The 23,591-nt window shown below is 41.0% G+C and overlaps 1 protein-coding gene across 2 annotated transcripts in view; it reads right to left on the bottom strand.

The window, feature by feature from the left end:
- The window catches only part of hmcn1 (hemicentin 1), a 160,692-nt gene that overhangs the window by 17,300 nt on the left and 119,801 nt on the right, over positions 1-23,591 (bottom strand). For both annotated transcript variants that reach the window (XM_049479752.1, XM_049479753.1), the window contains exons 63-83: positions 22,993-23,142; positions 22,478-22,637; positions 20,545-20,669; positions 20,192-20,375; positions 19,430-19,527; positions 18,868-19,146; positions 18,116-18,312; positions 17,862-17,943; positions 17,641-17,777; positions 17,282-17,423; positions 16,116-16,260; positions 15,757-15,884; positions 13,989-14,145; positions 13,687-13,808; positions 13,424-13,588; positions 4,984-5,091; positions 4,667-4,825; positions 4,406-4,540; positions 2,986-3,255; positions 1,768-1,958; positions 564-777 (exon numbers count right to left, since the gene is read on the bottom strand). In XM_049479752.1, the coding sequence (XP_049335709.1) occupies positions 564-777; positions 1,768-1,958; positions 2,986-3,255; positions 4,406-4,540; positions 4,667-4,825; positions 4,984-5,091; positions 13,424-13,588; positions 13,687-13,808; positions 13,989-14,145; positions 15,757-15,884; positions 16,116-16,260; positions 17,282-17,423; positions 17,641-17,777; positions 17,862-17,943; positions 18,116-18,312; positions 18,868-19,146; positions 19,430-19,527; positions 20,192-20,375; positions 20,545-20,669; positions 22,478-22,637; positions 22,993-23,142 (3,348 nt within the window). The remainder of the gene's footprint in view (positions 1-563; positions 778-1,767; positions 1,959-2,985; positions 3,256-4,405; positions 4,541-4,666; positions 4,826-4,983; positions 5,092-13,423; positions 13,589-13,686; positions 13,809-13,988; positions 14,146-15,756; positions 15,885-16,115; positions 16,261-17,281; positions 17,424-17,640; positions 17,778-17,861; positions 17,944-18,115; positions 18,313-18,867; positions 19,147-19,429; positions 19,528-20,191; positions 20,376-20,544; positions 20,670-22,477; positions 22,638-22,992; positions 23,143-23,591) is intronic.

Here is a 23,591-nt window from a genome sequence, read left to right as displayed (position 1 = left end):
GACCCAAAAAATCTGACCCGACCTGGCCCTTTAAACTGTCATTATATGATCAAACCCAATTTAAACCAACATTTTTTAGTAAGTAGAGTGTTAAAACGGAGCTTTTCAAAAACCTTTTCGGGCTGTTTAAAGGAGTGAAGTCTGTTTAGAATGATGTTACTTAATACTGCACCACTGAAGAAGTTTATTAAGAACACAGCGCTGCAAGTCAAATGCGGATAAGTGAAGGAGTGTGCGCCCCAGATTCTGACTTGTGCAACTTCTATTTAAAAAAAAGAGTTTAATTTGTTGATTATCGCGCCATAACTTTTGTCAAAAAAAATAGCATTTAAAAACAATGCATACGTCACAGACTATTTTCCTGAGGTTGGATCAGGTTCGGGCAGAGAATCTAAACTCTAATTTTGGAGATACAAGGTTTTTGTGTGTCAGCAACAATGTTCTTTTCTATAAAAAAAAATAAATAAAACTTTATGCTATGAATGTCAAGAAGATAAAACATTACTAAACTTTGGTCTGAGATGTTTATTTAATACAGTATATTATGAAAAAGATCTCTGTACCTGGAATGATGTTATTGTTGAATGCCCATGTGATTTTGGGTGTAGGGATTCCTGTGGCCCCACAGGCAAGCAAAAGGCGCTCTCCCATGTTGAGAGCCACGTCTCCCAGTAGTTCAGTAAAAGCTGGATGTGTGTGCACAGACAGAGTAATCGTCCAACTGTCCTGCCCCACTGAGTTGGTGGCTACACATGTGTAGGTACCAGCATCTTCAGGCTGTGTATTCCAAAAAGCATGAAAGGTAAAAGAGCTGTTGTAGAAGCTACAATGTCATACAGCAAAGGTGACCAAGTGCCATACTAAGTAATCAAGTGCCGTATTTTTCGCACTATAAGGCGCACATAAAATCCTTTAATTTTCCTAAAAATCGTCAATGTGGCTTATAATCTGGTGCACCTGAAGTTTGAATTCTACAAGTCCGGTTTTAAGGAGCAGTAAAGCATCTCTGTTGAAATACAGCATTAAACAGGAGTTTCAGTTTAGTTCTCCAGCAGTATTAGCATTAGCTGCTAACCGCCCGAAGCAGAGCAGCATTAGCTGCTATAAGCATTATAATTAGCTAACCACAGCTAACTCTTTTGGACTAGCTAGCTCTTTTGGACTGTAGTCTGCGTGTTTACCTGGGTAAGACAAGCTATGTGGGACACACCGCTAGCTAATATCACCCTGGCTTACCGGAACACTCAGGGTTCCACAGTGTACCGCTGTCAAGCAGCATTAACCTCTAACTGCTAGCAGTTCCAGCTGCTTCAGCTTTAGTGGAAATCAGGAAATCTAAGCTTACTGTAACTAAATAGAAGCGCTTTACTCACCCAAAAAAACAGTTTTCAGGAGAGAAGTCTGTGTAGATTTACATCCAGCGCTCGTTTAACGTGTCTTGGGTGTCTGAAATGTTTTGTTTACTTAGCTTAGCTTTACAGGTCTTGCTGCTGGGTGGCTGGCTGAATTGGAAGAAAAACATTGCAACACCCCTGGTCCTACTATTAGTTGCTAGTGTTGCATAATGCACCTTATAATCCAATGTGCCTTATGTATAAAAATATAGCAGAAAGTACACATTTATTGATAGTGCACCTTATAAATCGGTGCACCTTTTAGTGTGAAAAATATGGTACTTTCAAGAAAATCTGCAGTAAGGTCCATTTCGAGGTACATTCTTATTGCTTATTTACTGCCAGTGAAATGCCACAAACACAAGGATCAAACCTGAGTGGTGTCAATGATGAGCTCTCCAGAGGGCAGGATGGTATGCTGTCCTACTGAGTCTGTCAGAGGGACGCCCTCCCTCTCCCAGTTTATGGTGGGCTGAGGCACACCCTCCGCCACACATGACAACAGGGCTTGTGTATTCTGCATCACCCACAGCTCTGGTTCACCTGCACGGATGATGGGAGGGACTGGGGAGAAGGAACAACAGGATTAACCAGAGACGCAAATATACAGATATTTCAGCTTATTTTAGTTTTTTTGTACCTAGCAACCCCACTCTTATCAATTATCACAGCCTTTAAACATTCTGTGTATTAGATTGTCATCCATTCTTCCTTGTAAACAGCTTTTAATTTGTCTTGCATGCGCTGCTCTTTTGAGGTCTAACTATAGATTTCCAGAGATTAGGTTGTGGGCCTGTTTAGTTTGGGCTTCTTGAGGCAGGTTATTGTGTTTTTTAAGGTATGTTAAAGATCATTATCCTGCTTTATCCTGCTCTTCAGCTTTTTCAGTTTATCAGAATTTGCTGCTATTCAATCAAATAACTTATTTTATCTACCAGTAAAATGTTTGCAGTACCACTGATTGCAAAAGAAGCCTATAGCTTAATTGATCCAACCCTGTTACATGCATAAGACGCACTGGATTATAAGGCGCATTTTAAGCGACACTACACTATAAGGAACTTCTAATTCTGCAGGTCTCGCCGCTGAGTGGTAGTGAGGGGGTAGCTAAATAAGCTAAGTAAAGCTAAGCTAAGTGAACAAAACTGTAATAAAAAGACTTTCTTTTAAAGTCAAACGAGTGCTGAATGTTAATCTACACAGATTTTCTCCTGAAAACCATTTATTTGGGTGAGTAAAGCGCTTCTGTTTATTCATATTAAGCTTAGATTCTCAAATTTCTCTAGCACTAAGGCCTAGTATTAGCATTAGTCGCTAACCGCTCCAACAGTGCTAGCCAGGGTTAGCAGCAGATTACAGGCTGATAATACTCCCCTCTGAATGGGAAAATAGTGGTTAGCAGCTAATGCTAATGCTGGAGTACTAAACTGAAACTCCTGTATAACGCTGTACTTCAGCTAAATGGCTTTACTGCTCCTTGCAACCTGATTGTTGAAAATTTTTGAAAAAATGTAAGGATTTTAAGTGTACGTCTAAGAATAAAGTACGATTTGAGCTTTGCATGTATGTGGGTTTTGCGTATATAACTCACTCAGCACAGTGAGGCTCATTTCCACACTGCTGCTCCCTGCCACGTTGGCTGCAGTGCAGGTGTATCTGCCTGTGTCTCCTGGCTGGGTAAAGACAATGTGCAGAGAGCCAGAGCTCAGGACACGCTGACGCACAGACTCAGTCAGTGGCTGCCCATCCTTGTGCCAGATGACCGATGGGGTTGGGTAGCCTTCAGACTGGCACTGTAGAGTCACTGAGCCATCCACAGCCACATCATAGGACTTAGTACTTGAATTGATGACTGGAGGAACTAAGAGAAGAAAAACAAAAAACACTATTTTAATGCTAATTATCGTAAATAACTGTCCCATACACAAACACTCATAGACAAATAAATAATGTAAACAGAAGTTGAATGAACCATAAAAGTTACTGCAATATTAGAGTGAAAAAAATAGTTTAGTAAAGAAAAAATTGAGACTCTATCACCCAACTATACTGTCTCTAGTCAGCAAGATGAGATGGTTGGGCATACAATTTTTTATATTGCAGCTGGGCCTGTAAATCATGCACAACCAGAGATTGCCTGAAGTTGGCATCCCAGCTGGTCCCATAAATGCTTGAACTGATAAATCTGGCGTAATTTTTATTAAATGCTTGAAAGCAGGGTTCTCTCCTACTGTCATCATGAGAGGCTCCATCTTTTGAATCTTGTTGGAACAAACAAACAATGAGCCTGATTGTGCTTTATTAAGAACAAAAACAACAGCATTTCTTAAACTGCTGAAACTACAAATATTTTTTCTAAACATATTGAGAAATGGAGAGAGAGAGAGAGAGAAAGAGGGCATGAGAGAAAGAGAGAGGACGAGAGAAAGAGAGAGCGAGAGAGAGAGGGTGTGAGCGTGAGAGAGAGTGTGCATGCGCAAGAGAGGGCATGTGAGACAGAGAGGGCGAGAGAGAGTCTTTTATAGGCTGTACCATGTTTTCTGTGTGTGTTTACGCAAACCGAACCGTGAATACACATACCATTACACTCCTACCTTTAATGTATGGGGTCGAGAATTATCCTGCTAAAAAATGCCCTGCATATATTGCATATGCTTCAAGTCCATAGAAGTCAAATTTTCTGATGTACAACACCAATGCAAACAAAGGCAACGGTGGATGGATGCAGGACTATTTGATGAAATTACCATCCGGCTTCTCTCAGTCCAGTAAATCTCCTTCTTTCAAAGTCTGTTGACTGGTTCATTGTGGAGGCATATCTAGCAGTCAACAATCTTTCACCAAGAGGTACTCTTTTCAAATGGAGTCTATGAGAGCCTCTATATAAAGACGCATGGAAAACAATTTTATCCATTCATGTGGCTAGACCCAGTGTCTAATCAGACCACACCTGTAATCATTTACATAAGCCATGTCTGGGGATTAATTCTAGTTAGTTTAAGTCATCTCACCCTGTACACGGAGTTTGGTCTTGCCCAGTGCTGTGCCTGCTGGATTCTGGGCAACACACATGTAGGTTCCAGAATCTTCTATTTTGGCCCGTGAAATCTGCAGGCTGCCACTAGGCAGAAGAGTGACATCCCCTCCTAAAGGCAAAAATAAATAAAATATTTACTCTAGAAAAGAAAGAGGTCATATCGGTGAATTTCCATCCTGCGTTCCGCATGGTTTCATTCATTTTAGCAGCATATTCACACAAGTATGTGGCTGACCCTGGAGGTGCAAGCTCTTGCCAGAGGTAAAGATGCTGATGCCTTCTTTCTGCCAGGTGATGGTGGGGCGTGGGGAGCCCACGGCACGGCATGGGATAGTTACATGGTTGTTCAGGATAACGTCCAATGTTGTGGGGTGAGCCTGAATGACTGGTGGATCTGGCAATTAACAAAAGAAAAAGCAGAAACATTCACAATTAAAAACATGTAAACAGATTTCACAGTTTTTGAACCCTTGAGAAATTATAGACAGAAATGCTAATGTTGAGTCCCTTAGCATCAAAGAATAGCTCTGTTTTTTTCCTATTGCTCCTTACCCTGCACAGTGAGCTGCACGTGGCGATGGGCAGATCCGGCAGCATTTTTAGCAGAGCATGAATAATGGCCAGAGTGACTTAACTCAGCAGAAGCAATTTCCAGAGGACCTATGAGAGACCAGAGTTAGTACACAAATATAAAAAGCACAACCATTAAAAGACATTAAGGGGGTCACGTGATGGCGGCGAGCTGAGCACAGCGTTCTAATTAGAGCTCCGTGCCACTCGATTTAATTTCAGAGTTTATCCGGACACCAACTGTGTGTTGGCACTTAGTTCTAATCCGAACGTCCATGTCATGTCTTTGGAAAACTTTTGGCCACGTTCATTTGACAAAATGGGAAGAACCTTGAAGAATAAAGACAAAAAAGAAGCCTCACTCGCGCCCGATGAAAGCTCCCAAGATGGCGAACAGACCCAATCGGATGTGCCTGGCGGACTGGATCCAGCTCTTGCTAATGCCTTTGAACTGATGATTGCTAATATTATAAAAGTGATTGACGAGAAACTTGGCCCTCTGACCGAGATGATTCATAAGCACTCTGTGGAACTTCAGACCACTCGCAAGAGACTGGACGACGCAGAGGCTAGGATTTCAGCTGCGGAGGATTCGGCTGCAGCGTGTGAGCCAAGGATTGCTAAACTGGAGAAGCAGGTAGAAGTACTTACAGAGAGCTTGGATATGGCAGAGAATTACACTCGGCGCCTGAATATCCGTGTTTTGGGCTTTCCAGAAGGCTTAGAAACGTCAGAGCCGGTGGATATTTTCGAGTCATGGGTGCCGGACTTCTTTAAGATCCCCACGAAGACAGGGCGCATTAAGCTAGAAAGGGCGCACCGCGCACTTGCACCTAGACCGGACCGGAATAAAAAGCCCAGATCACTGCTGCTGCGATTCCACTCCTTTAAAGATAAACAGAAGGTGATGGAGGCAGCCCGCAGAGCTAGCCGAGATGGTGCTTTAGTTCTTAACGGATCCAGGCTCTCCTTCTACAACGACTTCTCCGTGGCAGTGTTGAAGAAACGCAAAGCATACGACGAGGTTAAACGGCGACTACGGGAGCGATGCTGTTCCCGGCTACCTTACAAGTGTCCCATGCAGGCTCCAAGTTTAGGTTCAGCACGCCGGAGCAGGTATGCGACTACATCGGTTCCCTCCCTGGATAATACTTTATGGAGCACAGCCTACACAGACTGTTTCGTTAGCCATGTGCTGATGTCCGGATACTCTCGAGTAACATTGTAAAATATTACTGGATCAAGTGGCCTGACCACTCTGAACTCTGAGTTCTGTTGTGTTACATCTCCACCTAGAGGACTCCTTTAGTTTGTGGCAAATGCTTAACCTTCTGTTTTGCCGACCTGCGTTTTGGTTTGCCTTCAGTTTGTTAGATAGCCCCAGCTATGTTGGGGAAGAGCCCCCTGTTTGTGTGCGTGTTCTGTGCACTGTTTGTTCTCTTTATTTTGTTTTTTTTATCTTCAGCTCAGGATTTGTTCATTTTAGTCTGCTGCTCTATTTTGCTATTGCATTCTCCGCTCTATCAGAGTATGATTGGGTTAGGTTCTACTATTATGGCTTATACTACCTGCTTTAAACAGCAGCCCGAGTGCCTTACAGGTCAATTATTTATTTGCTTAATATAAAAGCCCTCACTTTATGGCCACAGTACATTTAAACTCTGTTAAGTTCTGTTCATGGAATGTCCGGGGTCTTCAGAAACCTGCTAAGAGATCAGCAATTTTAGCATTTTTTTAAAAAAGAAAATGTTTCTATTGCATTTCTCCTCATTTGGATGACAAAGGCCTTGTAAAACTAAAAAAGAATTGGCCAGGTCAGGTTTTAGGGGTGTGGCCATCTTAGTTAGTAAAAACCTTGCGTTTAGGTCTCTTAACTATGTTATTGATAGTAAGGATCGTTATGTGATTCTCAAAGGAACTCTCTCAGGTAAAGCTGTTTCATTTATGAATCTCTACTGTCCCCCTGGATACTCACCTGAGTTTCTCTGTAAGGTTTTTGCAGAATTTAATGATTTAGCATCTGAACACTCCTTTGTAGGGGGGGACTTTAACTGTCATATTAATTCTTCTCTGGATAAACACCAACCTAGTAGTCTGCCACCCACAAGACAAGCTAAGACTCTTGCTTCTTTATGTCACAACATGGGTTTTTTAGATATCTGGAGGGAGTCTCACCCCAACGACTTGGAGTTTACTTTTTTCTCTGCCCCCCACAAAGCATATAGTAGAATTGACTATTTTTTAACTCCTTCGTCAAAGGCATCCTTGGTCCTGTCTTGCACTATTGGTAATATTGTATTATCAGAACATGCTCCACTATACATGGTGTATTCCCTCTCAGAAGAAAGTGCAGTATCGAGGCATTGGAGATTTCAATCACATCTCCTCAGAGACCAAAGTTTTGTTTCCTATTTTACTTCAGAATTTAAGATCTTTTTCTCAATTAATTCCCAATCCACAACTAACCCTTCTTTTCTTTGGGAGACTTGTAAAGCCTACTCTCGTGGCCTGATTATGTCGTTTGTAGCATCTAAGACACGTCAAAAGTCACTCGTAACTGTGACACCGACTCTTTAACTGTCACTCCTCTACACCTCTCAGACCACTTCTTCATGCAACTCAACGTTCGCATTTCGAAAAAACCCACAGCTACTCCTACTATGGTCTCGTTCCGCCGAAATCTTCGAGATCTCCCAGCAGACCAGTACTCCTCGCTGGTGACTGACAATATGCCTCCATTAGGCTCATTTTCATCACTCAATGTTAATGATGCCACTGATACTCTTTGCTCCACATTAAGCTCCTGTTTGGACGACCTCTGTCCTCAAACATCTCGAGCCATTAAACCAAGCAAACCGCAGCCATGGCTCAAAAATGACACGCTCAGGGAACTACGCTCCAAACTCCGAGCTGCCGAAAGAAAATGGCAAAAAAAGCAAAACCAGACAGACCTAAAAAACTACCAACTGCTCCTGGCTTCTTTTTCAGCCAGCCTCACTGCTGCTAAAGCTGAATTCTATCACAAAAAAATCAGCTCCCTCACAGACTCCCGGAAACTATTTGCTACATTCAAAACACTACTCAACCCTCCACCTCCTCCTCATTCTACCTGCCTTACGGCTGAAGCTCTTGCCTCATTCTTTACTGGGAAAGTGGCAGCTATCAGCAGACAGTTTACTGATGCAACATGTAGCAGTCCTACATCATGCTCTGCTGCCCGGTATCCCTCTACCGAAGGCGTCGCTTTCTCCTTGTTCCCTCCTCTCACTGAGAACGACACACTGGCTCTCCTAACGCATAGCCGTCCTACTACGTGTCCACTTGACCCGATTCCTTCAGACCTTCTGCAAACCATTGCACCTGCAATCATTCCGGCTATTACTCACACGATCAATGCCTCTTTAACATCTGGTGTGTTCCCGACTGCTTTTAAACAAGCACAGGTCACACCACTGCTTAAAAAGCCTTCTCTCAACCCCGCCCAGGTTGATAACTACAGACCGGTCTCACTACTGCCTTTTCTTTCTAAAACATTAGAAAGAGCAGCTCTCAATCAAGTCTCTGGCTTCCTCACTCAAAATGACCTCCTGGACCAGAACCAATCTGGTTTCAAGAAAGGGCACTCTACTGAGACGGCTCTGTTGTCTGTGACAGAAGCGTTAAAAACTGCTAGAGCTGCAGGACAGTCCTCAGTGCTCATTCTGCTGGACCTCTCGGCTGCTTTCGACACAGTCAACCATGACTTCCTCCTAACTATACTCTCGAACATGGGGATCTCAGACAATGCGCTGTCATGGTTCAGATCGTACCTCACTGGGCGCTCGTTCAGGGTGTCATGGCAAGGACGGCTGTCCCCAGCCCACTCGTTACCCACTGGGGTTCCCCAGGGTTCGGTACTGGGACCTCTTCTCTTCTCAATATACACCACCTCTCTAGGTCGGGTTATCCGCTCACATGGTTTTTCCTACCACTGCTTTGCTGACGACACTCAGCTATACCTGTCGTTCTCACCAGATGATCACTCAATCTCTGCACGAATATCACAGTGTCTCTCAGTCATATCTGCATGGATGAAGGAACATCACCTCCAACTAAACCTCTCAAAGACTGAACTTCTGGTCATACCAGCAAAACCTTCTATTCAACACAACTTTGCCATAACCATCGACTCTCTCTCTCACCGACAAAGGTTGCTAGGAACCTGGGTGTCATGGTTGATGACCAGCTTCTCTTCACGCACCATGTGGCCTCAGTTGCTCGATCCTGCCGCTTTGCGCTTTACAACATCGGAAAAATTCGCCCGTTTCTGACGCAACAGGCCACCCAACTCCTGGTACAAGCTGTGGTAATCTCACGCCTCGACTATTGCAATGCCGTACTAACTGGCCTCCCGGCCTGTGTAGTAAAACCACTACAGATGATTCAGAACGCAGCAGCACGTTTGGTCTTCAACCAACCAAAACGGGCACATGTCACTCCGCTGCTCATTGCGCTCCACTGGCTACCGGTTGCTGCTCACATCAAATTCAAAGTGCTTACAATCGCCTACAAGGTGATGACAGTACAGGCTCCTTCCTACCTGCACTCGCTCCTGAAAGCTTACGCTACCCCCCGGCCGCTGCGCTCCTCCAATGAACGTCGCCTCGCTTTGCCAAACACTCACACAAAGCAATCCAGACTGTTCTCATACAGAGTTCCCCAATGGTGGAACAAACTACCTTCCACTACCAGATCAGGAGAATCTCTCGCTATCTTTAAGAAACTCCTGAAGACAGAGCTCTTCAAAGAGCACTTACTCTCCTAACACCTCTAACAAACTAACTAATTCTAACCTCATCTCCTTCTTCCTCTTCTCTACCCCTCTATCCCATTATTTCCCTCTGACCTCCTTAAGGCCCTATCTATAGATGCTTTATTTTTAACTTCTATTATTTTTGTACTTAACCTCTTCTATTATTTGCACTTCAATATTGTAAGTCGCTTTGGACAAAAGCGTCTGCCAAATGTAATGTAATGTAATGTAATGTAAAAAAGGATGAACAGCAGAAAATTCTTGAGTCCAGATTAGTTGACCTAGAAAAACAACATATATCTAAACCTAGTTCAGCTGTCTTTAAGGAACTGTCAGAGACGCGCTCTGCGCTGAAAATTTTGCTGCTACAGGATTCGGAGCAACACCTCAAATTTGCTAGACAGAAGCTGTATGAATTTGGGGACAAACCTGGTAGATATTTGGCAAATCTTGCTAAAAGGAGAGCGGATTCTCAAACAATTCCTTCAATTAGGACCGCAAATGGCGTTAAATCTTTCGATACCAAAACTATTAACAAAGAGTTTGCATCTTTTTACTCCACCCTTTACATGTCAGAGCAGCCTGGCGATGCCTTAGATCTTATGCAACAATTTTTCTCTAATCTCAGACTTCCTAAGGCTACAGAAGTACAAAAATCCCAACTGAACTCTCCAATTACTAGAGAGGAAGCACTATTGGCTTTAAAATCTATGCCATCAGGTAAAGTGCCGGGTCCAGATGGTTTTGGATGCGAATTTTATAAGGAAGTATTCTGCTTATAGATCCATTACTAGCTATGTTTAATCACTCTTTCAAAAATGGGATCCTGCCTCAGTCACTTAGAGAGGCTAATATCTCCCTTATCCTGAAAAAAGGCAAATGCCCCGATCACTGTGCTTCTTATAGGCCAATAGCCCTACTTAACTCAGACCAAAAACTACTCTCCAAAATATTAGCCATGCGTTTGGAGAAGATATTACCGCATATTATTAAGGAGGATCAAACTGGCTTTATCAAGGGCCGTAATTCTCATGATAATATGAGAAGGCTCCTTAACATCATACAAATTTCCCAGAGGTCTAAAGAACCAGCCCTTGTACTCTTTGGATGCCAAGAAGGCTTTCGACCGGGTGGAGTGGTCATACCTGTTCTATACACTAAAGGATTTTGGGTTGGGTGATGATTTTATCAGGTGGATCCAAGTACTTTATAATACACCGTTGGCTGCAGTTCTGACTAATAGGATGAGATCTAATAGTTTCCCTCTTCATCGAGGGAATAGGCAGGGTGACCCCCTTAGTCCGTTGCTCTTTGACACTGTTATCGAGCCACTAGCCCAAGCAATAATGCAAAATGTCTTAATAGCTGGCGTATCCATTGGAGCGAGGGAACATAAAATCAGCTTATATGCTGATGATGTTCTTTTATTCTTATCAACACCAAACATTTCAATTCCCTGTCTGATTCAAACCATCTCTGCATTTGCCACGTTTTCCGGGTATAAAATTAACCTAACGAAGTCTGAGGCAATGTCACTGGGATCTCTTGCATTTGTTCCTTATCCACCGGAGTCCTTTCCTTTCCATTGGTCGCCCTCTGGCTTTGTATATTTGGGGGTGTATGTAACACCTACATTTGACCAGATATTTAAAGCTAATTATCCGCCTCTTATGGAGGCAATAAAATCAGATTTGGATCGCTGGGCCCCGCTGCCTCTCTCTTGGCTTGGAAGGATTTCACTCATTAAAATGAACATTTTGCCTAGACTTCTCTACCCCCTACAAATGATCCCAATTCTACTAATTGTGAAAGTGCTTGAAGGGTGGCTGAGCGCCTTTATTTGGAGCAAAAGGAAACCAAGGCTGAAAATGGCAAAACTCCATATGCCTGGCTCAATAGGGGGTTTAGATGTACCGAACCTAAAACTTTATCAGCTGGCAGCACACCTTCGGGTGATGGCTGACTGGTTTAAGTCTGACCCTGTGTCCACTTGGCTTGACCTTGAATCGGCGCAATCTAAATGCCCTCTGTGGAATTTACTGTTTATGAAAAATATTGACTCTGTCAGGGCTCTTTGCGATAACCCTGTTACTTTAAGTACAGTGAAAGCCTGGAGACTTATACGAGCTTTGGAAGGGCACGCCCAGTTAACATCACCCCTCACGCCAATTTCGAAGTTTCCAGATTTCCTGCCAGGCTTTTCAGATTTGGGTTTCGAATCATGGCTACATGTGGGAATCACAAAGTTAGGGGACCTATTCCACTCCCAGACTTTATTATCATTCCAACAGCTGCAGCAGCGGTACACTTTGAAGAACAGTGAATTTTTTAGATATTTGCAAATTAGGCACTTTATTACTAAAAATACGACTCTAATAAAGACCAATACTCCCTCACCAGTTGAAAGTGTTCTGTCTCTGCAATTACCAAAGATGCGCATTAATGTTTTTTACAAAGCCCTGACTTCCAACTCTCCTTCCACCTCTCAAGCTATTAAGTTGTCCTGGGAGGAAGATCTGGGCATCACAATAGACAACCCAGACTGGGTTGTCTATTGAAAGTCTGGTCCTATGCTGGGGACATATCAGTTTGTAACAGAACCAAATCTACTCAGCTTAAATTACTACATCGTGCATACATAACTCCCGCTCTGAAAAATGAGTGGGATGCTACAGTGTCCCCGCTCTGCCTCAAATGTGCTACTGAACGTGGCACTTACATCCATTGTTTCTGGTCATGCACTGAGCTGCAAAAGTACTGGTCTGGTATTGTTAAGGAACTGCGTGCAATGTTTGGCCTGCCTATAGAACAGGACCCTTTATGTCTCCTTCTTGGTTTCCCTGACAATCACATTGTAAAAATTGAGCATGAGAGACTCTTTAATTTGCTTACTTTTGTTGCTAGGAAGAACATCCTACATTTCTGGATTAAGGATGTTGCCCCATCTCTTAAATCGTGGCACAATCTTATTATGGAGCTTATTCCCAACGAATATATTTCATGTATGCTTAACTCTTCGGTGGACAGATTTTACAATGTTTGGGACCCTTACTTACATCATATTGGCTCCACACTGGCAACTTCCTTAATCCAGCAGATTCCAACTCGATCCTGATAATTTGTCATGTCAACCAATGTGCATGTATGTGCATGTATGTCTTTAGACCTCCCTGTTCTTAACCTTGTCTCTATCCAATTGTCATATCTTGAGCTGTTGTGTTTTGTTATCTTGTATTCTATCATATTTTACTCTGCTTTGTGAGTATGCTTTGTTGTGTCATGCTTTGTAAAAAAAAAAAAAAAAAAAAAAAAAAAAAGACATTAAGATCTGGGCCCAGAGCCTACCCTGGATCACTGGATTCAATTCAGTCACACTTAGGACCAATATAATACAGACAATTTTTCCTCCATGTGTTTTTGGGAGGCAGGTGGAAACCAGGGTGCTCAGATGAATAAAGGAATGAAGAAAACACACTAAACATCTCACAGACAGAGAAGAGGCTTAAAGGTTGAACCTGGGGCTGCTCTTTTCTCTAAAGCAAAAACTCTATTCTGATTTTTGGCTACTGTTGTCTTAGTTTCAACCATAGCCTTAGTTTCATCCATACTTTGTTGAACAACAGGACTCACCAGAGGGGAGTGTCTTGTATCCCTCTCCTTCTTTGGCCAGACGCACTCCATCTTTGCTCCAGTGCAGGACAGGTTCTGGGACTCCTGATGCAGTACAGCTAATGACCACTGGGGACAGTCTGTTCACTATCAGCTCTGTGGCTTCATCAGCAATAGATGGCGGTACTGCAGAGAAAGAGAGTCGTTAAGAGTCCTAAACTGTGTACGCTGTGTATGTATTGATGTAATATATTTGTATTTAAAATAAAAGTAAAGATGCTCACCTTGTACAGTGAGCTGGATGGCCCTGTTCTCCTGGCCTGCCTCATTGGTCACCACACACTCGTACAGAGCTGTGTCTTCTACTGTGGGTGCTATGACAACCAGCGAACCTGATGAAAGCAACCTGCAGTCCCAAACAAACAAACAACTTTTTTTCTTGGCACCAATGTAGAAATAAGTATATAATTATATAGTGAACATAGTGTGTGTTCACCCCCCCAGTGCAATCACTGGAAATGTATTTACAAAGGAGATTCATTATATAGTGAGAGAAACAATAAAAAAGTAGAAAACCTGGCTGAACCTGTACATATTCTGGTTGTGGTCGGTGTTGATGGGGCGACCATCTTTGCTCCATGTGAGGGAGGGTTTGGGGATACCTGTGGCTTCACAGGACAGGGTGGTCTGAATGTTTACCGTCACTGTGACGTTGGTGGACCCATCAGCAATCGAGGGGGGCACTGAGGTTTGAGTAAACAGACAGCATTTTTTTGTTTACAATTTTTTATTAACATCTTGATTCTGGTACTGTACACTAAAAAATCATCACAGTCCACATACTTAAAGACATGAAAATACTGTTATTTAAACAAGTTAGCTTCTAGTTGTTTACAGATTAAAAGATATACTACAACTGCAATATACTGCAATAATCCACATGAAACCAATAAATCCTGCCTTATCTTCACACAGGTTTGTTATAGAAATTCTAAATTCCCTGTATATACAGATCTGGGAAAAAAATGAGAGATCTTCAGTTTTTGAATTAGTTTCTCTGGTTTTGTCATTTATAGGTGTATGTTTGAATAAAATGAACATTGTTGTTTTATTCTATAAACTACGGACAACATTTCTCCCAAATTCCAAATCAAAATTGTCATTTAGAGCATTTATTTGCAGAAAATGGGAAATGGCTAAAATAACAAATAAAAGATGGAGAGCTTTCAGACCTCAGATAATGCAAAGAAAACAAGTTTATATTGATAAAGTTTTAAGAGTTTAGAAATCAATAGGGGTGTGACGAGACACTAATATCACGAGACGGGACGAGACGAGATTTAAAAATAAAATTTTAAAGAAAACCTCAAAAATGGAAAATTGAAAACTAGAGTTTTATTTGACCAAATCATATAACGCAAACTTAACAGACTGGTTTCTCTCACACATTGATTCTATAAGAAATAGAAATAAGAATAAAACATAAAAATAAAACTTTTCTAGGTCTTATATAGTGCAAACAATAAGTGCAAACCACAACCAGTCATATTAAGCCTATGTTTTGTTTTTTTCCTCCTAAATCTCTTGTAATTTAACTATTCATAACCATAACCAGTCATATTAAGACTATGCTTGAAGTGCAAACAGAGACAGAATTTTTTTTTAAATACAGTACAGAGCTAAGGGATTAGTACAACTGCCTATGAAACAGTCACGTGTACGATTTACTTGCAGTATTTACATATGGATTGTGTCTTGTTGGTCACTTTGTTACTGTTTATTGTTTCCACTGGAGATAAAATGCAGCCAGATATACAACTTAAAAAGGGGTATGCAGCCTAAGCGATGCATAGGGGCGCTGCACTAAAGGTGGCGCCAAATGAAAGCCCCAAATATTTTTTTTCTCAGGAGAAACAGCCAATCAGCTTGCTGGTTTTGCTGAGCGTGGAGGGCTAGTAATGACAGAACATTTCTCCTCCACCCCCTCCCCCCTGGGGGCGCTGATACTAGGTTTGCACTCCAGAAAGTAGTTGCACTCCTGCTGTGTTGCCAGATCCCGCTTAAAAAGTCCACACTAAACTATTTTTTTTTCCACGAGACAGGTTAAAGCTTGACGAGAAATATCGTCACGTGCCAGGAGATCTCGTCACACCCCTAGAAATCAATATTTGGTGGAAAAACCCTGGTTTTTAATCCCAGTTTTCATGCATTTTAGCATGTTCTCCTCCACCAGTCTTTTTTAGAGAGATTTTAAATTTGGTAAAATCAAAGAAACTCATCTTTTTTAAGTGGTCTCTTGTTTTCCAGAGCTGTATGTGCTAATGCACAGTACAATGTTTAATGATTACACTCACCATAAACCTGAAGATCCACTCTCTTTCGCTGAGTACCCGCTTGGTTGGTGGCCATGCACAAGTAGCGCCCTGTATCGGTCATTTGGGCTGAGTGAATATGAAGAGAGCCATCCGGGGTAAACTTGTACCTGTGTAAGTAAATACGAGCATAAATCCAGCTGAAGCATATGCCGTGTATTTCAATCCAAGTTCTAAAGTACTTTTGCTCTGCATGATGTAGTGCTTTCCCTGCTCTTACACACTCAGTTTTTTTTAGAAAGGGCTTGTTAATAAGTATCAGATCTCTGACGTGCAGAACATTTACACCTATTTTTTCTAATAATAAGTAGCCTTGTATAGATGTACATTGTGCTACAAACCTATGACTGTTTCCAGCCAGAACGGCTCCATGTTTTCTCCAGGTAACACGTGGGGCAGGGACCCCACTAACAATACACTCCAGAACCACTGGTTGGTTGACATGCACAGACACGACTTGAGGTCCATCCTTAATTGTGGGAGCAACTGTACACGTACACACACACACACACACACACACACACACAAACACAAATGCACGCGTGTGAACAGACATTTTACAAAATATTAAATGTCTCCCAGTCAACTTTTGATTGGGTAGGTCAATACTGTAATCATATGTTCTCATATATTCATCATGGGCTTTTATTTGTTTGAATGGACACATACAGCTGTGTTTAAGTTTCAACAGTCTAACAACTGGTCACATTTGAAGCATTTTTTGATCAGAACTTAAATACACTGGACAACAGCCTCATTAGTCTAAGTACACCTTCCACTAACTTGTATTTATAAATAGTCATTTGATTCATTAGAATGTGGGAGTTCTAGTTTAAAGAGACATATCTGACTTGTGTTAATCTATAATAATTTTTCATATATCTACACTGAGCTCCACCGATATCATCCAGTGAGCGCAATTAAACAAACCCGTTTCATGTGGATTCAGATATTTTCTATAAAATGTGTATGTCATAAGCCCTATCCGGAGAGGATTATTTTCTCAGGGAGACGTCTGTAAAAAATATTTCACATTTCTACTCTGAATAAACTCTTGCATCAAGAGTGCAATTGAAAAACCAGGAGAATCATTGAGTTATTTGGCTTTCAGTCTGTAATTTTTTCAGAAGACGTCTGAGAAAAACAAGTACATGGTCGTTCTAGACGGGAATAAAATCACAAAGGACCCCCCATAAATAGAAAATTACTCCAGGAACCACTAAGAAACTAATCCCGTCCGGTCATTCTGAAACAGTAAAATAAAACTGTTTATATAAATTACTAAAAGCCCAATACTAACATTGCAAATTTATGTAAACTTTCGGCTGCAATGTATATATTGCAGTCAGTTCCACATACCTAGCTAAGAGCAGCTCTGTGTATAGAAACTGACAAAAGCCATCGATAGATTAAACAAACTGTCCTTTCATGCTTATAAGTATTCTAAAGGAAACATAAAGACAGTCAATGTATTGTTATTTTTATTATATTAGTAAAGGAGTCTCACCATTCACACTGAGATTAAAATGGCGTCTTGTTTCTCCAGCAACATTGCTAGCCATGCAGGTATAGCGAGCTGCGTCTCCCAGCTCTGCGTTATTGATCTGCAGGTAGCGGCCATTGGATAACACACGCACCCGGGGAGACACCTGCAGAGAGATCTGTACATTACACACTCTAGCCCGTTAGGACTTTATCAGTGCCAAGATTCTGGGTGAGGAAAAAAGAGGACCATATGTTCGATACACATATGATGTGTAGTTTCCATAGTAATAAGTACCGATAATTAAGCCATGTATGTTTTTTCTTTACTTCATTTATACAAGTTTGTAATCACTATTCATAAGTTACAACCTGTGTGTATACCTTAAGTGGAATTCCGTCTTTCAGCCAGGAGAGGGTGGGAGGTGGCACTGCATCTGACTTGCACTCAAGAGTCACCTGTCTGTTCTGAATCACTGACACGTCTTGGACTCCAGTCTCTCCAGCAATGTTGGGTGGGACTGTAGGCACAAACGCAACATGTGTCGGTACTGGGCGTTTCAGTGTTTTACAAGATACATCAAATACTGTGAGTCTGTACTCACCGTGCACACGGACCAGGAACTCTTTGTCATCATCTCCTGCCGAGCTAGTGGCCAAACAACTGTACCTTCCAGTGTCCTCAACCTGCAAGTGTGAGTGAGAGGCAAACAATGCAATAGAGAGAATTCACTTGTTATGACTCAAAAGTTCAAAAGAAAATCATGACTTGACAGAAAACCTTTTAAATGCAATATAATCTAAGTGTTGCCTACAACTGCAACAAAGAGTTTCATGTTTAGTGGACTGTGTATCTGACCTGAGCAGAGCTGATCCGGAGCACCTCTCCTCCACGGAGAAGGCGCAAGCCATCTGTCTGCAGCAGTGGCCTACCGTCCTTAACCCAATTGACTGTGGGGACTGGTATACCCTCTACCTCACACACAAGCTCCAGAACATGGTTCACCACCACCGATACCTCAGTGGGGAATCCAGAGCCATTAATCCGTGGAGGATCTGAAAGCCAGAAGAATGTACTTTAAAGTCAGACTGTAACTTTAAAAAGAAAAAAAAAAACTAACATAAACAAAACGTAATAATGCATTCCCATTTCTATTCTTCTTGCTGTCTGTATGTTGACGTGCAATAATTAGAGCTGAGCCTTTTATTGCAGAATCTTGGATGAGTTGCAATGCAATGAAATCTCTGCAGACACAACCTTCAAGATGCCCTACTATATTATTTTTATTGGTTTATCCTATTTTATCCTGTTTTATCCCTTAGTGTATTTACTGTCCACTGTCCATCTTTGCAAATTTGTACTAGTAAATTATCATATACTTGTGTACTTGCACTTTCTGTATGAATGACATCAGTCTTCTCAATATGCACAACAACTAGTGGACATTGTTGTTTTACGTGTTTCAGCATGCATTAACACCATTACACAGACACTAAAAACTTTACATACATTAACAAAATTAAATCTGTGTCCTTATGTTCTGAATATTATACATACTGAACTGACATTTTCTTATCTCTCTATCTCTCTCTCTCTCTCACTCTACCCACCCAGTACTTTGAGATTAAAGTGGCGGCGGGCCTCCCCGGCCTGGTTCTGTGCGACACAGGTGTAGCGTCCTGTGTGTTTGATCTGGATAGAGGGTATCTTCAGGGTGCTGTTGTGGTTCAGCAGGGTGATATGGGTGTCTAAAGACAGAGCAGCGCCATCCTTCAGCCAGGAGACTGTCGGAGTCGGGGTCCCATCAGAGATGCACACCAGAGCCACCATGCTCCCCCTAACCAACATCACATCGTCTGTGGTGCCTGCTCCATCCAGACTGGGAGGGACTGAAAATTCACCAGTCAGAGAATATTAAAGAGACAGACAAAATATAATCATGTAAGGTAAATACTTTGTTAGAAAATAAAGTAATATTAAAGTAGATAATGTTAAATAATGTCCATAATCTTAATAAATCAATAAATATGACAAAATATACATGAAAAAAAAGATCTAATATTCGAAATCACTACTGCTGGATTGCAGTAAATGGACAAAGAAGTAGAATTTATGTATGCAAAATAATTTAAAACAGGTTTCTTACATTTTAACTAAGTTCAGCTAGCTTACCATAAACCTGCAGACTGTAGTGTTTGTTGTCCACTCCAGCTCGGTTGGACGCCACACAAGTGTACGTGCCTTCATCAGACACTTGAACACGAGCAATGCTAACAAACACCAAACATATACAGTTACAATCACACCGTGTACAACTGATTTTTTTTAACTATTTTTAATTTAGTCTTAAATTACATTCTGTTCAGACACAAACCAAACAAATATACTGTTGCCATACAAATTAAACATGGAATCAGAAAAGAAATTCAAAGAGAGTTAATACAGAGCTACTCCAGATTGTGGGTGGCCCAGAAAAGCTACAGAATGTAAAAAAAATTGAGACATACAAAGAGAAACACCACGTGTGTTTTGTCTATGCAGGGACCTTTTCCAGCAATTCTCCTGAATTATGCAGTCAGTGTAGCTCACTATTATATAGCTACATCATGTATTAGATCAACACTAAGTTTCTGATCATGAAAGATAGCTGTGTTTATATTTAGCATTTGGAAAGTAGTTTTTGAAGCTTTTTTTGTTTTAGTACTCTATATTAGTTTTCAATAGGTCATATATTTAAAAAATAAGCAATGTAGCTATGCTCCTTTTTATGTATATTGCAATTATATAAAACATTCTTCAACTTCCACACCTGCCCAAAAAAACAGACTTACAAAACTTTGATTATTAGCTCACCAGCGCTCTCTGTCATAAATTGTTACACTCACTTACACTTACCATATTCAACTCTGGTGTTTATGTTAGTTATTGGCTTACCGGAGGACCTGTCCAGCAGACAGCAGACGTACGTGAGCAGACACAGGTAAAGGCAGGCCATTTTTCAGCCAGTTAAGGTGAGGTGGGGGAGAGCCACTGGCCACACACTCAATATTCACAGCGCTATCCAGCACTGCGGTCAAACCCTCGGCCACATCTCTGTTACCCTGGATCTCTGGAGGAACTGAGAAAAAAATACAGTGCTTAGCACGTCTTACTGGAATGGGATTTAAAAGATAAACGTTTAAAATTAGACAACAATTTCACCAGTATCATGTACCAGTACATTAACATTTGTATGGGTATATTTAAAATACTTTAGTTACTGTAAATTTACTAAAATTTGAATTTACCATATACATTAAGGTTGAAGACCTTGTCTTCTTCACCAGCCTTGTTGGTGGCCACACAGGTGTATTTGCCTCCATCTGATGTATGTGCAGCTGTTACCGTGAGTGTACTGCCATCAGGACTGATTCTGTAGACACACCACACACATTCAGGTAAAGGTTTTACTGATTTTCTGATACACTTACTATCCAGTTAAGAAAAAAAATATTTTGTAGTTACTGGTGCCAAGCTGGGTGTGTCAAGCTGGGTTTTTTTCTGAACAACTGCTCTGCAGAAATAAGTTTTAACCCCTATAGGGCCTTTTCTTTTTTATTACACTGGGAGTCCTGCTGGGTTTGGTGGACCCATTGCATTTTGGACTTTTAATAAAAGAAATAAAAATACTCAGCAGATAGGTGATCATCCATCTTCCTCTTGATTATATTCCAGAGGTTTTCAATGTGGTAAAATCAAAGAAACTCATCATTTTTAGGTGGTCTCTTATTTTTTCCAGATCTGTATGTTAAATAGTTTTAGGCTTTGTTATGAATAAAAATGCCACTTGTTTTTGTTTATTTTATAAACAAATTAATTAGGAAATTGTCAAAATTCCCAAAACTATAGTTAATTATTTGAATTTCATTATAAATTTAACCTACTCATGTCAGTTGACACATAAAATCTGTCTCAACAACGCATTAGCTTCATTAAACATGGCCATAATAGATGCTCACATTCTGAAACTTCTTCCTCGGCAACACCATCAGAACTTTCTCTCTGTTCCAATATCAACAGTAAGCAGTCTGAACAGGAAATCACTTTACCATCTTGATCAGTTGTTTTTACGGAACCATGCTAACAGAGTTAGTTATAGTGTCAGCTCCACAAGATCACTTTCCACAAGACAGAGGGTGAAATATGTGAAAACGTGAGTGCAGATAGTTTTGAGTCTCCAAATTTACAATAATGTTGTAATGTTTCTCTTCTTACACCTCTAACAAACTAACCTACTTTCCTCATCTCTCCCACTATTGATCCCACTCCTTCTTCTATTAAAAAGCATCTGCTAAATGTAATGTAATGTAATGTAATCTAATGTAACAACCTTGTATGTGTGGGAACAGCGTGCGTGCTCACACCAAGGGCCCACTTTACCCTTCTCCTTCTCTTCCTCTCTCTCAAACCAATCAGAATTTATTAAAAAACACAGTCTGTACTATACTAGAGTATTTGCATACATTTCAGTTTCACCATTTTTAAATGATTACACTTCTTGGCCCCATAATGTGTACATAACGTAAAAGTAATTTGCTTAACATGTGTTTATGATTAATCGGGGGGGTCAACTGCGTCCCCATTGCAGGCATTGAATACTGAGGTTTGCATCTAAGCTTTCAACCACCTATGCCATCTTTTATTGCTGTTGTTCAATATGAGGATTGTGCCAATGAAAATCGAATAAGACCACTGCTGATGGCAGAACAATTCTCACAGTGGTAAAGAGAAATCTTTTACTGTCTGTGCAACAGATGAGTAAGACAATGAACACAAATACAGAGGCTTCTTAGCCCTCAGCTTAAATGAACCTATCACTTCTATGTGTGTTTTGAAATTAGAGTGACTCTCCAAAACGTGTTGTAATTACAAAATGATGAAACCAACGTGTATTTAAATTACTTCAAAAGTCTGTACTGTTGATGTTATGTTCTTGAATCATGTCTGACTATCTCACACTGTATGTGCAGCTTCAATAAACATACTGTATCAGGCAGCGATGTTGCACCACTCAATTAATCCTGTTGACAGTTAGGCTGCAACAAAATAATTTGAGTGGGCATCTAAATAAGTATGCATGGTGAGTGCATCAGCCAAATACAAGCAAATATTATATTCTATAATAAATATAAATTCATGTAATTTACGCAAAGAGACGTTCACATACACATATACACTTACCTGATGTTCTTAAGGCCAGTTCTCCTGAGCACCTGGCCATCTTTCAGCCACTGTATGGTGGGAGGCGGAGTCCCTTCTGCCTGACACACAAGCTGTATGCTGTCATTCAGCAGGACACTTACTTCACCAGGCAGCTCTGATCCTACAATGCTGGGTGGCACTACAGCAATTAACAAGAGGATAAACCAATGAGTAAATAAAACAATATTTCTGTTTTTTTTTTATGAAGCTCTGTTTAAGGAATGCAATCAAAGCAAATGTAATTTACACACATCGTAATTAAAGGAAAAGTAATAAAAGTCAGCGAGAACTATTTAATCACTGATCACACAAAACTTTATTCATAATAAAAAAGGAAATACTTTTAAAATGAATTAATGTATGGTAACACACTGATCAGCCACAGCATTAGCAATTGACAGATATCACTGTAAATAAAGATTTTTTCTCACTTCACCTGTGCAAATGTTACAGCTGGTTGGTGTATAGTGAATACTGAGATTTCCTGTATTTACCCTGTATGATGAGATGGTAGCTCTTACGGGCTTTGCCCTCAATGTTGGATGCCAGGCAGGTGTAGGTGCCACTGTCAGAAAGCTGGGAGCGGGCAATCTGAAGTTTACCTCCTCCTGACAGGATATGCATCTCCAAAGACTCAGAATTCTCTACAACAAATCAGAAAAAAGACCTTTAAGGGCCATCAAACAAGAAAATCCGGAATAATTAGACTCATTCTAACAGTAATCCTATTAGTGTGGTGTAAACTTCAAAACAGACTGGCATGTGGGGTTTTTAACACTGTAGCCCACTGTTTGGGCCCTGTTTTAACTGTAGCCCAAAGTAAAAAAGTTTGACACCCCGGCTCTATTGCGTTCAGTGATTGATCTACTACAAAGACAGGATTCATACAGTTTGTAATCAAGAAATTTCCATGACTTTTCTTCAAGGCAATTTATCATGACCATATGATTGTTATAACATTAGTGCAGACATGGACAAAAAAAAAATTAGGGTGTCAACATTAAAGGGTTAACGCACGCTGTTAACTTGGAATCAGTAACGCGTTACTGTTTTCTTAACGCAAGTTAGCTTGACTCCTACTTCAGCTGTAACC

This window comes from Astyanax mexicanus, chromosome 1, assembly GCF_023375975.1.
Source record: "Astyanax mexicanus isolate ESR-SI-001 chromosome 1, AstMex3_surface, whole genome shotgun sequence".
NCBI lineage: Eukaryota > Metazoa > Chordata > Actinopteri > Characiformes > Acestrorhamphidae > Astyanax > Astyanax mexicanus.
The sequence above is the reverse complement of the archived record's forward strand: the minus strand, read 5'-3'. Positions and strand labels throughout refer to the sequence as shown.